Source organism: Rhagoletis zephyria, unplaced genomic scaffold, assembly GCF_001687245.7.
Source record: "Rhagoletis zephyria isolate East Lansing unplaced genomic scaffold, Rhagoletis_zephyria_1.1 Rzeph_scaffold_00962, whole genome shotgun sequence".
Lineage (NCBI taxonomy): Eukaryota > Metazoa > Arthropoda > Insecta > Diptera > Tephritidae > Rhagoletis > Rhagoletis zephyria.
The window spans coordinates 137,367-151,337 of NW_016158046.1; the positions used below are offsets into that span (position 1 = coordinate 137,367).

A 13,971-nucleotide genomic window follows, 5' to 3' on the forward strand; every position below is an offset into this window, starting at 1 on the left:
GGTATAAACCGGTTTTTTTTTTACACAGATTTGGAAACCGTGCACCGTACTTTGCAAGACTGCGAAAACATCCCTATTAATCAATTTATTTATTTTTGTTACAGTGGTATCTGGCTGGAGTGAATACCCGATGCTACGAACACCTCGAAAGAGTGAACATGAAAATTTTTCCATTGAGTACTCTATAGAGTGAACAATTTTGAGTCTTTGTAGAGTGAACAAAATTTAAAACCAATTCCTTCCAAATTCAAAACTGTAACGCAAAACTTAATAACAAAAAGGATAATCCCTTTCGCCAGGCCGATCCCCGTATAAGGGGTTCTCAACTCGGAGATTCGGACTAGTAAAATGCGAAGACCATCTGAAGACCTGTAACTTCGCCTCTGGTGTGAGCAAGCTTTGGTCAACCGTGAGGTCACTGTCCAATCCGACGAAGCATGACGACAGAGTTGAAATATCTTTTGGCGACCACGCTTCGTCCGACCCGGAGCGATGCGCGGGCTATTTTATCCAACAGTTCGTACTGCATCCTCCGAACCAGAAGGCTGCACAAACTGCCAACACCAAGTGCGCCTCTTTTTTTCAGCAGCGATGAGGAAAGGATAGCCATAGGGAAGGCGAAAGTCTCCAAAGCGATTGAACCCGACGGAATTTGCAAGCTGATGCTCAAAAAATTGGGTCCTGCGGGAGTGGACTATCTAACCAAGGTCCTCAACCTGTCTATGGCCACTCTCATCGTACCAGACATCTGGAAAATGGGGAGAATGGTTCCACTGCTTAAACCGGGGAAACCGTCCAACAAAGGAGAGTCTTCTTGCCCGATAGCTCTCCTTTCCCCGGTTGCGAAGACACTAGAGACCCTTCTACTCCCGCACTACACAAATTACTGAACCCCAGCGAAGCATCAACATGGGTTTCGTAAAGTTCACAGCACAACAACAGCACTTGACGCCATAAACACCCAGATAACTCGTGGCCTTAACCGAAACCCCCCCCTGTGAAAGAACTATTCAAGTAACGCCGAGCTTTCTCGCTTCGTCACTGCACGGAGCCTAACCCTCTCCCCTACAAAATCCTCAGCAACGCTTTTCAGCACTTGGACGAAGGAGGCCAGACTGCAACTGGGTATCCTCGTCGATGACGAACCAATTCCAACGTTGAATAACCCGAAAGTCCTCAGAGTAACCTTCGAAGGTCTGCTCTCCTTCTCGGCGTATACAACCGCAATTGTCAATAACGTACAAAGCCCCAACAAAGTCATCAAGTCGCTAGCCGGCAGCACCTGGGGCAAAGACAAAGAAACGTTGTTGGCAACGTACAAGGCAATTGGCCGGTCGGTTCTGAACTATGCAGCGCCTGTGTTGTTACCGGAGACAGAGCTTCGTCTGCCTCGGGAGACTCGGACCACATAGCCCAACTTCGATCGGGCTACTGCAGCAGGTTGAACTCTACCTGAACAGAATAAATGCAGATGTGCCAAATGAATTCCCGACATTCGGAGAGACGCTCCATGACTCGCAGCATCTCTTCACACGCCCACTGAACCCCACCCTGCTAAGGTCTCTGGCCTTATGGACAGACCGCATCGAGGCTTCACGCTTCCTGGGTCTACCGCTATAGAGCTTGACGACAACGATACAACAACAACAGAAAACATGTGTTGGCATTAGCTGCGGGAGAAGACGACACTTCAGAGTTCTTAAAAATTTAACTTTAAAAGACGCACTGCGCAATAAAATGGATTTTAAAGAACAAAAAACTCAATCTGGATATAGTGAACAGTCTGTTTTCTATGAACTGGTCTTGCATTAATTAGTTCACTCGACCCAGATAGCACTGTATTTAATTTTAGTTATTTTTTATTAAGAAAGATTAATTTTTTATTCGATATATAAAAATAAATTGTGTTTATTCGTTAAATGCATGCAAATGCGAAAAAGAAAATTTAAAAAAAAAATGAACGGTATTTATAGCCATTTAAATCTTGCACTTTTTTATACATTTTTTGTACATACCTGAACCGAATGAGCTAAAAAACTGCAAAATATTTCTAAGAAATCTAATTAAAAAGTTCTACGTTTTTACGAAAATTTGTTGATGCTTTTAAATATTCCACAAAGTTTGAAATTTGGATTTACATTACAACTAAACACTAAAATTAAATAAGAACAAAAAATAGTACGGTGGTTATAACATTTTTAACCACCATTTCGGGCTTTTGATGACTAGTGAAGAAACTGATGTATTTTGACAGAATTTTCAATATATAGTACTTTGGAAAAAACTTTCGAACCTTCCTAAATTTAAATTGGAGACAAACCGGTTGCGACGCTGTGCCACCTTCAGTGAGAGTTTCCGTTCAAAAATAAGAGACTGGGTATTCTACTAAAGTGGAAAACCCCTCAAACACCGCGAAAGCTTTACTAAACTGTCAAAATTGTTATGAAATGCTTTTCGAATTTCCAGTTTACTGTCGGGTATTAAAAGTGCATTTTCGTCGAATTTCAATTTCCTTACCTGTTTTATGTCGGATACTCCGGTTCAGAGATCTTTTTAGGAGGAGTCGGAGGACACAAAAATTATATTCCTGTTAAACTAAATATTCTTCAGCTTAATAAGGAAAACATTTTATTTACACTTGTTCAAGTAGCTTTCACCACAAATCAATAACTAAATTTAATACCTTAGTTTTGGGTGAGAAATAAATTACAAGGTTCAACAAAATTTTGGCAAGTTTGAGATCTCGAAAACGAGAACGATCTCATCTTACAGATTTTTTGATTCTAATTTTTTTTTAGCAGGTCTATTACACAAAATTAAAAAAAAATAATAATTTGGACGTTGTTTTTCCGAAGAAAAACCGCGTTTTAATGAAAATCAAATTCGTCATCACGATGAGTTGAGTTGAAATTAGTGAAAAAATTCCGGAAATATGTTTTATATGATTTATTAGACAAACAAAGAAAAGTAAAAAAAACCAAAATCCCGGAAAAGTAAAAAAAAAATGAATTCTTCAAAAGTAGGTATCTGTTTTCAATGCGAAAAATATCCTAACTCGATCTTTAATTGTATTCCATTCCTTCTGACTTCAAATAAAATTTGAAATTGGCAGAATTTCTGTTGAAATCATTTATTCAATAATTTTTTTTTGCTATACCTGGATTTTTCACCCATTTCTAATCAACTCATCGATATGAAGTGGAATCCATTAGACGAATCGGACTTACAATAATACGCGTTTTTTTTTCTTCGGAAAACTTTTTCCAAATTATTATTATTATTTTTTTTTTTAATTTACCTTTTTTTACACTTCAACAGTTATTTCCCAAGATGAGGCCGGTTCCGAATTCGAGATCAAAGCTCGTCCAAATTTTGTTTAACAGTGGAATTAAGGGTGCTTCAAAAAGTACTACACATTTTTTTAGTTGTGATACCTATACATATGACATAAAAAATATCATTAAGTGCGCGCCTTCAGTTTTTATCATATTATTTATTGTGTTTTGTACAGTAATATTAAAGTTACAAAATAAAAAATTAATTTTTTTACTATCGTAAAAATATAAACTAGCTATTTAGTTATGAAATATTAAAGAGCAAACTGCACTACAGTGGCAAAAGTACACGTAGGTACATCACCTAAACATGATAAGCCAATTAATATTTTGTTTCCAAATAAAACAAAAATCTAGTGCTCATGCTAAAAATATTGATATTCGAAACTTTTAACTGTATGGAATGGAGCAGGAATGCGATTGATTGAAAAATTGTCTTGCATTAAAGACCCATAGTTCACAACGTTATTAATTCTTAAAAAAATCATTTGATATTTCCATACAAAGGCTTGTAAAATTGTCAAACAAATGGAGTCTAGCTGGAGTTATAATAAAAATAAAAGAAATTAATGTACTCGCATCTTAATAATTTTTAGTTAATTATACGTAATTTTCTTTGACTCAATAAATAATTTCTTTTCGCACGCTTTACTTAACTCTTCATTTGACCAGAGTTAGTAGTATTAATTATTGTCACCTCTTGTGGAGTATTAATTAAATTTTGCGACTTTTTTCTACTTAAAAATATCTACACACAAGCTATAAATTTGAAATTGCATTCCCAAGTAGTGCTAATATAATACTTACATTACATACATATCATCTCACTGTAACTTATGTGCCGATCCATGTATACAACGTTCAAAGATCTCTTCATTTACAAGTAGATCTAGTGGCTCTTTTGACAAGCAGGCAGCACATAAGACTTTAATTATTTTTAAATAGTACCTAATCCATATAGGTATGTATATGTAGTGGCTGTAAGCAATTTCTAATTGCAAAATATTATGGAATGTTTAGATCAATGAGCTTTAATGAATGCCAGGCTGATGCATTTGAATCGAGTAATGAAAATTGCCATTACATGACATACATATGTATGTAGGAAATTCACTACTCAAATACATACATACAAACAAGCGCATTCATGATATACGAGTATGCTTGTGCGCGTTACATAGAGCAGACTTACTTAAATGCAAAACATATCTATCAATTAGTTATAAATGTAACTTAGAAGAGTCCACAATCTCTGAGATTGTTCTTAATGATAACATCGGTGACGGCATCGAATACAAAGCGTACATTGTTTGTGTCCGTTGCACATGTCAGATGTGTATAGATTTCTTTCTGGTCCTTTCGTTTGTTGAGACTTTCGAATTTTATGCGTATATAGTTGGTAGCATCATCGTAAGTGTTGGGACCTAAAAAAGAGAAAAAGTGGGCATTTATACAAATTCGAGATTCAATATGAGTGTCTTACAAACTACTTAATACATTTCACTAAAATAAAAAAAAACTAGTTGTAAAACTCGGGAACACGCTATACTTGCACACTATATAGTGTTCAAACCGATTCAAAATGCAGAGCAGATTTAATTATTAATAATAAAACAAAAAAAAAAGATTCTCCTACACTTACCTGTGTACTCCGGAAAGCAGATAGTGAGTGGAGATCTTTTAATTTTCTCTTCGAATAAATCCTTTTTATTTAAGAACAATATTATAGATGTTTCCACAAACCATTTGGAATTGCAAATTGAATCAAATAGTTTGAGCGATTCAATCATTCGATTCATTTCTTCGTCTTCGGCAAGTACCAAATCGTATCCTGCAATAAATAGATACAATTTTTAAGGCATTAGTTATTTTCAAAAGCCGAAGCACAGTTATTTCTTAATTTAGGTGGGGTCTCCTTAAAGTAAAATCTTTGTGTTTAGCATCTTTGGGAAGATACCAGGGTTGGAAATATGCGCCGCGCCATAACTAAAAAAATCTTCCTTGGTAGAAACTGCCTTGTCAAAAATCCCAAAAGATTGCGCAGCGGCTCCCTGCCCGTGGTGCCAGTATCTACATATCGTCGTCTCAGAAAACGGATGTCGAATGTTACAAAACACNTACATTTACGACGGTTCAAGGTTGGGCGAGAGGGCAGGTGCAGGTGTTTATAGCCTGATATTAAACTTGCATCTCCCATGGGCCCACGGTGTGCCAGGCAATTATATTAATTTGCGCCAAGCCAAACCTTGAAAAGGGTTTAACGGGGGGCCTCCTAATCATCTTTTCTATAGCCAATCAGCCGTCTGGGCTCTCTCTATTAGGATGATAAAATCCAAACTTACATAGATAAATACAGTAATACTTTGATGGGTATCAGCCAGCTGTGGAGAGCTACATATAAATACTAATAGCCAATTTCACGAAAACAATTTGTTTATACAAGTGAAAAATTATTTTAATTTTATATGAAAATTTACAGAAAATAAAAAATCATTTTCCATTTAAATTGCTGGTGAAACTGGCTATAAGAGGTAACACTCGAAATATTCTAATATTCTTTCAAATAGAAAAGATATTATTCTATTAAACAGAAATAACATCAGGCTACTCCTCACTAGGTATCCAACTGGTCACAAACGAGTACGATTCCACACGCGCCGCATAGTTAGGCGTGGTCATAGAGTCAGAATACCGGCAAAGAGACTATGCGACCTTGGCTAGGCAATAATTAATTGAATTTAAAGCTCCAATGCACTAACCCTTTATAATTAGGAGTTCGCCTATCAAGGTCCTCTTAGGATTCATTAAGGAACAACAAGGTATGTATCTTGGTTGTATTAGGTTAGGGACTCTCTTTAGAGATACAAAAGATCTCAGTCTCTAGGTTTGTCGGCTTGTAGTTAGTGGCATGGAAGGATCTAATAGTTTGGTATATAAAAAAAAAAATTTATTTTCAGTTTTTGCATTTTTTAAGCGCTTATTCCAACTCCCTTTCAAAATACCCATTTTACATATTTTGCATATCTTTTTACGTACCAGATAGTGCGACACAAAATATAATTGCCGTTACACCTTCAAAGCAGTGAATCCATTTCTTGCGTTCCGATCGTTGACCACCAACATCAAACATTCTAAAAACGTTCAAAATTAATCGGTTAGCAAAAACAATTGACATATATAGTTTCTCAAACTCCCACGCCACTCACTTGAAATGCATGCCTTTACATGTGAAATGTGTCTCCACAATACCCGTAGTTTTGACCCTAGTTCGCAGTACATCCTCCAGTGTTGGTATGTAATTTGGTTTCGAGATTTCATCCAACAAATTCAAATAGTAAGCTGCTGAATCGTTCAGTTGGTATTCACGTGAACGCGCAAAAGACTGTTGTACACCGGCATCGGCCCAAAGTTTCTTCATCAGCAGCACAATTTCCGGCAAAAGTATACCCTCTTCCGCTGTTGAGGCATATGTAAAGAATTGGCGAGCGATTTCCGTTTTCGATGGATCCGCAAAATCAATTTTCAAATGACCCATAGCACGTATGATGGCCATCATGCTCTGTATGGTATTACTGTAGACAACACGACGATACTGTTCGCATTCCTCTTGTGAGTAGCCTTTATCGTGGATGATTTTCATTTGTTTTACTATGGTGGATTTGCCTGATTCGCCGGCGCCTGAAATTAAGGTGAATATAGGTAAATTAAAATGAGAGATGACATGTGCAAAAAAAATTGAATTTTATATAATTTTAATATAACGGTAGAGAAATGTTTAAGGTCAAACTTGGTCACTCAAATTTGTTTTATTAAGTGCTCAGTGAAAATTCGGCATAATGTATGCTTTAAAAACTGTTGCAATTAATAAGCGATCATTAGTGGCTGGATCTGGTTGACTCATGCCAAAATGAAAACCAATAAAGGCAAAACTCAATTAAAATTGGTAAATTGAAATGCCTGCCATCTTTTTAATTGCCGATTCGGACACGGCACAATCTAATGGCCCAACCCAACGCTAATAACCACTAAATTTATCAATAACGCGCTAAAAAGTAACCAATTCCAATGACGGCTATTTCAGCAACATTTGCCGCACCCTCATGATCGAATAATTTACACAAATTCATGCACATACATAAGTACATACATACATACATATGTATAAATATATACGATCTCTAGAAAATGCTAAAAGAAAAAAGGTCAATAAATTTTATGAATGAAGAAATTCTGGTTTTTATGAATGAATGCAACAAATTGCTTAATTGAGAAGTTCAAAGTGGCAAAACATACATACATACATACATTTACATAAACGTAAAGGCATAGTAGAAATTAAAAGCGCTAAAAAAGAACAAATGAAATTGCGCCATGAAGTATCCAAAGGCAGGGACGAAACTGATATAGTATGCGACATAGCCATGAGACAATACAAAGCTGCATACGTACATATGTATGTACATGTGGGCGAATTTGTTAGACAGGGAGTCAAAACAAAGTCGGCATGAGGAACTAATAACAACCAAATATAGAATGCCTGTTAGTCAGCAGCTTCCAAAAGCTACTGTACATATGTATATGTACATACATACATAGCTCTCGAGCGCTTTGTGCAGCACAATTGACTGCTCAATGACTAAGCGCACAATGAGAAATGCACAGAAACGAGCCACTGGAACGTATTCAATAACACCGAATGAAGCGATCTCTGATGGCAAAGGTTTCTACATATACATATGTATGTACACCCCGTGACAAAATTATACGGTCAGCCGGTTTGGATTATTTTTTTAATTAATTTTATTTTTTATTTTTTTTTATAAAAGTATAGCTCATTGTTTAACAAAAACTGTGCTTTTAAGAAAATTGCAGTTAAATAACTTTAGTTTTTATAAAGTTGTATAACTGTTTTATAAAGAAACGAAAAATGTTATATAAGTAGGGCCTTTCTATATTAAGAAACGATATGTTCATATCGCTAGCTTAGAGACAACAGTTGCTAAATCCACCTTTTGTGAAAACTCATATTTAAATATAGGAGTCCAGAGAAATTAAAAAAGCATATTTTCCAAAAGTATTAAGGTACTAGCGATATTTCTTTCCATTGATATTCAAATAAAAACAAATTTGCTAAGTCCAAAAAGAGACGCTGGAAATTCTATAAGGTCAAAGTAATAAAAAATCTTTTAAATAACTTCCGCGACCTCTGATTCGAATACGAGTTTCGATTTGCTCTAACTGCACAAAATGTTGTTTTCAATGTCTTACAAAATACTTGAAGAAAATGGCTGTAACAAATATATTTCCTCTCCTGTTAAATTTTTAAAAATGAATTAGGCAACTTTTCATTCTAAAGTTTATAGGCGCCATAGACGGTGCGTGCGTCTGACTCTCGAATCATCTGTGTAGGTGTTGATACGCCTTTCGACTACACACAGTTGAGTCATTCCGAGTCATGCGGGTGTAACTAACACATATTTATTATCACGAACACATCCAAACCGACTCGCTGGTCAGACCCACCGTGTATGCGCCTACACTCAGAAAACATACCATCTCTCAAATAAAGAAAAACTTTCCTTACTTTTTAAGCTCGTCAAAATCTCGAAAAATTCTTCCGAATAAGTAATTTTTCTTTGGAATGTGTAAAAACGTACACGAAAATATGTAACCGTGGTGTTCATTTTGATGTAAGCTTCCTTACCTTATTTAGATTCGATGCCACTATTGCCACTCATTTGGGATTTCGGTCAGATTCAAAGTATCCAAACTACACAATCCAGCTCTCAAGAAAAATCAAAAGAAATATTTTTCATTATTTCTGCTGCTTGAAAACTGGCTTTGCTTTTGATGTAAATTTTTCTTGAAGAAATAAATATACGAGCATTTTTTTCTTGAGAGCTGCAAACTGATTTAAGAAATTTTGAGAGAAGAAAATCTGTTTTCCTTTTCTTCAGCGTCATTTTATATGAATGTAAACAGCGCTTAAGGCCGTTTTCTCAAGTAACATGTAACTTCAGAGCTGACTTTATATATGTATGTATAAAGGTTGCATTAAAATTTATGACAAAGAAACATACATACGTCAAAAACCGAGAATAGAAATGCTTAACTTTCGACATAATCCAACCTTTAAATATAAAGTGAGCTTTAAAGTTAAAAGATTACTTCAGAAAACGGCCCTTAAGCTAGCGATGTGTACCATAAGGGTGATCCAAAAATGCATATGGGAAAAAGTAAAATCCGAGTTTTAATGCTCTCACCACCTAAGATTGTTCTATATCGAAAAAAATATACCCCTTTTTTGTTTTGAAATCAAAAAATATTTAGAGGTCGCTCAAAGCGCTCCAAGTTTTCCACGTATTCTATGTATATGGCAAGAGAACAATTTTTCGTAGAAATTGAATATAATTTTTGAAAATCAATATTTTTCGATCGGATAACTCTCGTTTCTCTTCAGGAGATTCATAATTTTTGCCGTTTTGCAGGTGGTTAACTCATACCATCTAGCCCTGAACAGCATACATAGAAGAAATAAAATAAAAAATGAGTTGTACAATTTTGTTGAATTTTTCTAATTTGTGTACAAAGTTTGAAGTTTGAAATTATATAGTTTTTTTTTAAGATAGACACATAATTAAAATAAATATGACCGTATCATTTTGCCGCGGGGTGTAAAGGTATGTACTTATAGGACTACATAGAATTCGTATATGTATAAATGACTTAATTAATTTTGTAAATGTGAACAAAGCCAATATCTTGGTAGAAATTAGCCGAGTTTATCATTTACATATGGACTACATATTATGTATATGTATACCTACATATGCATATTAATCACAAAACTTGCATTCCTAATTAAAATATTAATAAATAGCTGGTTTCTAGTGGGAAGTGCAAGGTAGAGAAATCGGGGCTTGTGCGGAAATGCAGTGCGCTTTGGCATCATTGGGGGACATCTCAATGTCATTATTTGCTGGGTTCTCGGTCAAAGATAGCAATATTCAGGGGAATTAGACAGCTGAAGAGATAGTCAAATGACTTATGGACCAAACGAGATGATTGTGATGAAGGTCTCAAGATCATTATCGCCGCTATCAAACAAAAAAAAGGAAGAGCTGAAAATCAACAGATCGGCAGTGAGAGCTGTTATTGTGTCATCGTGTTCTTTATGCAGAAGCTGCTGCGTTGAGGTCTGGGTTACCATCAAGCATTTAAAATGTGCGAATAGCTCTGATACATAACTACCTCATCGTTTTTTTTTCTTTGCATTGGTACTACAATTACAGCTTTTTGCGCTATTTTGATGCACTTTCGTGGGAATGCTAAATACCTACATACATATGTATATGTAGACTTCTCGGTTGAACCATCTTGATTACCTGATAAATTTGCCGATATCACTTCTAGTCCTCGGTGACCAAAGCGACGCAGCAAAGTTTTGAACTGATCGACCGATTTTATTTAACCCTTAGACCTTTCGGGTTGTTCATTGTCGCAATTGATCCACCATCGACGTGACTCAAGAAGCCGCTTCCTTTTGGGCACAGGCCACCAATGTCATTAACGGACGCCAATGTCGAATCATCGTTAGCGTATAAGATCAGAGGAACTTTCTCCAGTGGTTAGGTAGTAAAGTAGCAAGGCTTTAAGTGCATTCAGTAGTGATAAGAGAAGTGTTATAAGCCGATAAGTCTTCATTGCAGAGTGTTTCTCGCGGTTTAAGCAAGGGGGCCACTCTCCCTGATTTCCACAAGTTAGAAATGGCGGGAATGGTCATCGACAGGTTTAGAATCTTGGTGAGGTACAAAGCGAGTGTTCTACCGAACCTCAGAAGAATTACAAGGTTTCAAGTAGGGAGAGGGAAAGAAAGATGAAAAGTAAGGCTTTAACACCTGCATACCTTATTCTTCAGATCTAGTGCCAAACGCAGTGATGAATAATGATCGTCCGATAGACCGGAGAGTTAAAGCGCGGCGAAGTACAGACATAACTGATATGGTAAAGATATCGAAAGAGCTTGTGCAATCCAACTGAAGCAAGTGTGCTAAAGTTGCTAACGTTGAATAATAAATTCATATTTGACCAAAAACTTACTTCTGTCATCTTTAGTTAGCCTGCCCAGCTATAGGATACTAGCAGTAAATCCTTTGCTAAGTACTCTACCGACCTCTCTGAACTTGGCAGGACAACTTTTTCTCAAAGCAAAAATTCGTATCGCATAATTTGCCGTTAATTATCCGTTTTTTATCCGTGAAAAGAATTATCTTGCGGCTGACACATGTTAAAAAATATCGCGTGCCCTGCTAACTTCCGTGGAAGTTAGCAGGGCATCTTCTGAAAACCTATGAAGGAACCCAGCTAAACCCAAACTAACTATCTGATAATTTGCCGTAAATTATCCGTTGTTTATCCGTGAAAAGAATAATTTTGCCGCGGACATATTTCAAAAAATTTCGCGTGCCCTGCTAACTTCCGTGGAAGTTAGCAGGGCATCTTCTGAAAACCTATGAAGGAACCCAGCTAAACCCAAACTAACTATCTGATAATTTGCCGTAAATTATCCGTTGTTTATCCGTGAAAAGAATAATTTTGCCGCGGACATATTTCAAAAAATTTCGCGTGCCCTGCTAACTTCCGTGGAAGTTAGCAGGGCATCTTCTGAAAACCTATGAAGGAACCCAGCTAAACCCAAACTAACTATCTGATAATTTGCCGTAAATTATCCGTTGTTTATCCGTGAAAAGAATAATTTTGCCGCGGACATATTTCAAAAAATTTCGCGTGCCCTGCTAACTTCCGTGGAAGTTAGCAGGGCATCTTCTGAAAACCTATGAAGGAACCCAGCTAAACCCAAACTAACTATCTGATAATTTGCCGTAAATTATCCGTTGTTTATCCGTGAAAAGAATAATTTTGCCGCGGACATATTTCAAAAAATTTCGCGTGCCCTGCTAACTTCCGTGGAAGTTAGCAGGGCATCTTCTGAAAACCTATGAAGGAACCCAGCTAAACCCAAACTAACTATCTGATAATTTGCCGTAAATTATCCGTTGTTTATCCGTGAAAAGAATAATTTTGCCGCGGACATATTTCAAAAAATTTCGCGTGCCCTGCTAACTTCCGTGGAAGTTAGCAGGGCATCTTCTGAAAACCTATGAAGGAACCCAGCTAAACCCAAACTAACTATCTGATAATTTGCCGTAAATTATCCGTTGTTTATCCGTGAAAAGAATAATTTTGCCGCGGACATATTTCAAAAAATTTCGCGTGCCCTGCTAACTTCCGTGGAAGTTAGCAGGGCATCTTCTGAAAACCTATGAAGGAACCCAGCTAAACCCAAACTAACTATCTGATAATTTGCCGTAAATTATCCGTTGTTTATCCGTGAAAAGAATAATTTTGCCGCGGACATATTTCAAAAAATTTCGCGTGCCCTGCTAACTTCCGTGGAAGTTAGCAGGGCATCTTCTGAAAACCTATGAAGGAACCCAGCTAAACCCAAACTAACTATCTGATAATTTGCCGTAAATTATCCGTTGTTTATCCGTGAAAAGAATAATTTTGCCGCGGACATATTTCAAAAAATTTCGCGTGCCCTGCTAACTTCCGTGGAAGTTAGCAGGGCATCTTCTGAAAACCTATGAAGGAACCCAGCTAAACCCAAACTAACTATCTGATAATTTGCCGTAAATTATCCGTTGTTTATCCGTGAAAAGAATAATTTTGCCGCGGACATATTTCAAAAAATTTCGCGTGCCCTGCTAACTTCCGTGGAAGTTAGCAGGGCATCTTCTGAAAACCTATGAAGGAACCCAGCTAAACCCAAACTAACTATCTGATAATTTGCCGTAAATTATCCGTTGTTTATCCGTGAAAAGAATAATTTTGCCGCGGACATATTTCAAAAAATTTCGCGTGCCCTGCTAACTTCCGTGGAAGTTAGCAGGGCATCTTCTGAAAACCTATGAAGGAACCCAGCTAAACCCAAACTAACTATCTGATAATTTGCCGTAAATTATCCGTTGTTTATCCGTGAAAAGAATAATTTTGCCGCGGACATATTTCAAAAAATTTCGCGTGCCCTGCTAACTTCCACGCACCTTCTGACAACCAATAAAGGAAACCAGCTAAACCCAACTTCCACGGAAGTTAGCAGGGCACGCGATATTTTTTAACATGTGTCAGCCGCAAGATAATTCTTTTCACGGATAAAAAACGGATAATTAACGGCAAATTATGCGATAGGAATTTTTGCCAAGTTCAGAGAGGTACTCTACCGAGCTTTTCACCAAGTTTTAAGGCTAAGCCTTGGAGGAGAAGCTTGGCCAAATACTCAGCGGAAATAGATATCAACGGCAAATAGTTTTTTAATCATAAAGTGTCATCTTTATGTCATAATCAGCGAGCCCCAGAAACGTATAGCCGTACAAAGTAGCAATATCAGCTAAAAAATACTGAGACGTGCAAAACCATTCACACGCAAGTTAAAGAACGTATCTAAACTAGACATAATAAATGCATATGTCGAACTATTTTTTTTTTTTTTACCTGCCATTGAACAAAAACGCATGCGGACGTGATATGCAAAAATGCAACCTAAACCACTTTTTATAAACAAAATAAAACACAT

The 13,971-nt window shown here is 36.7% G+C and overlaps 1 protein-coding gene across 1 annotated transcript; it reads right to left on the bottom strand.

Moving 5' to 3' along the window:
- Nucleotides 1–3,465: 3,465 nt before the first annotated feature.
- Galphai (G protein alpha i subunit) lies at nt 3,466–6,975 on the bottom strand. Its single transcript, XM_017615121.1, has 4 exons — nt 6,542–6,975; nt 6,372–6,466; nt 4,978–5,166; nt 3,466–4,759 (listed from the first exon to the last, which is right to left on the bottom strand). The coding sequence occupies exons 1-4, from the start codon at nt 6,973–6,975 to the stop codon at nt 4,569–4,571; spliced, it is 909 nt and encodes a 302-aa protein (XP_017470610.1). The 3' UTR covers nt 3,466–4,568.
- Between the last annotated feature and the right edge of the window lie 6,996 nt (nt 6,976–13,971).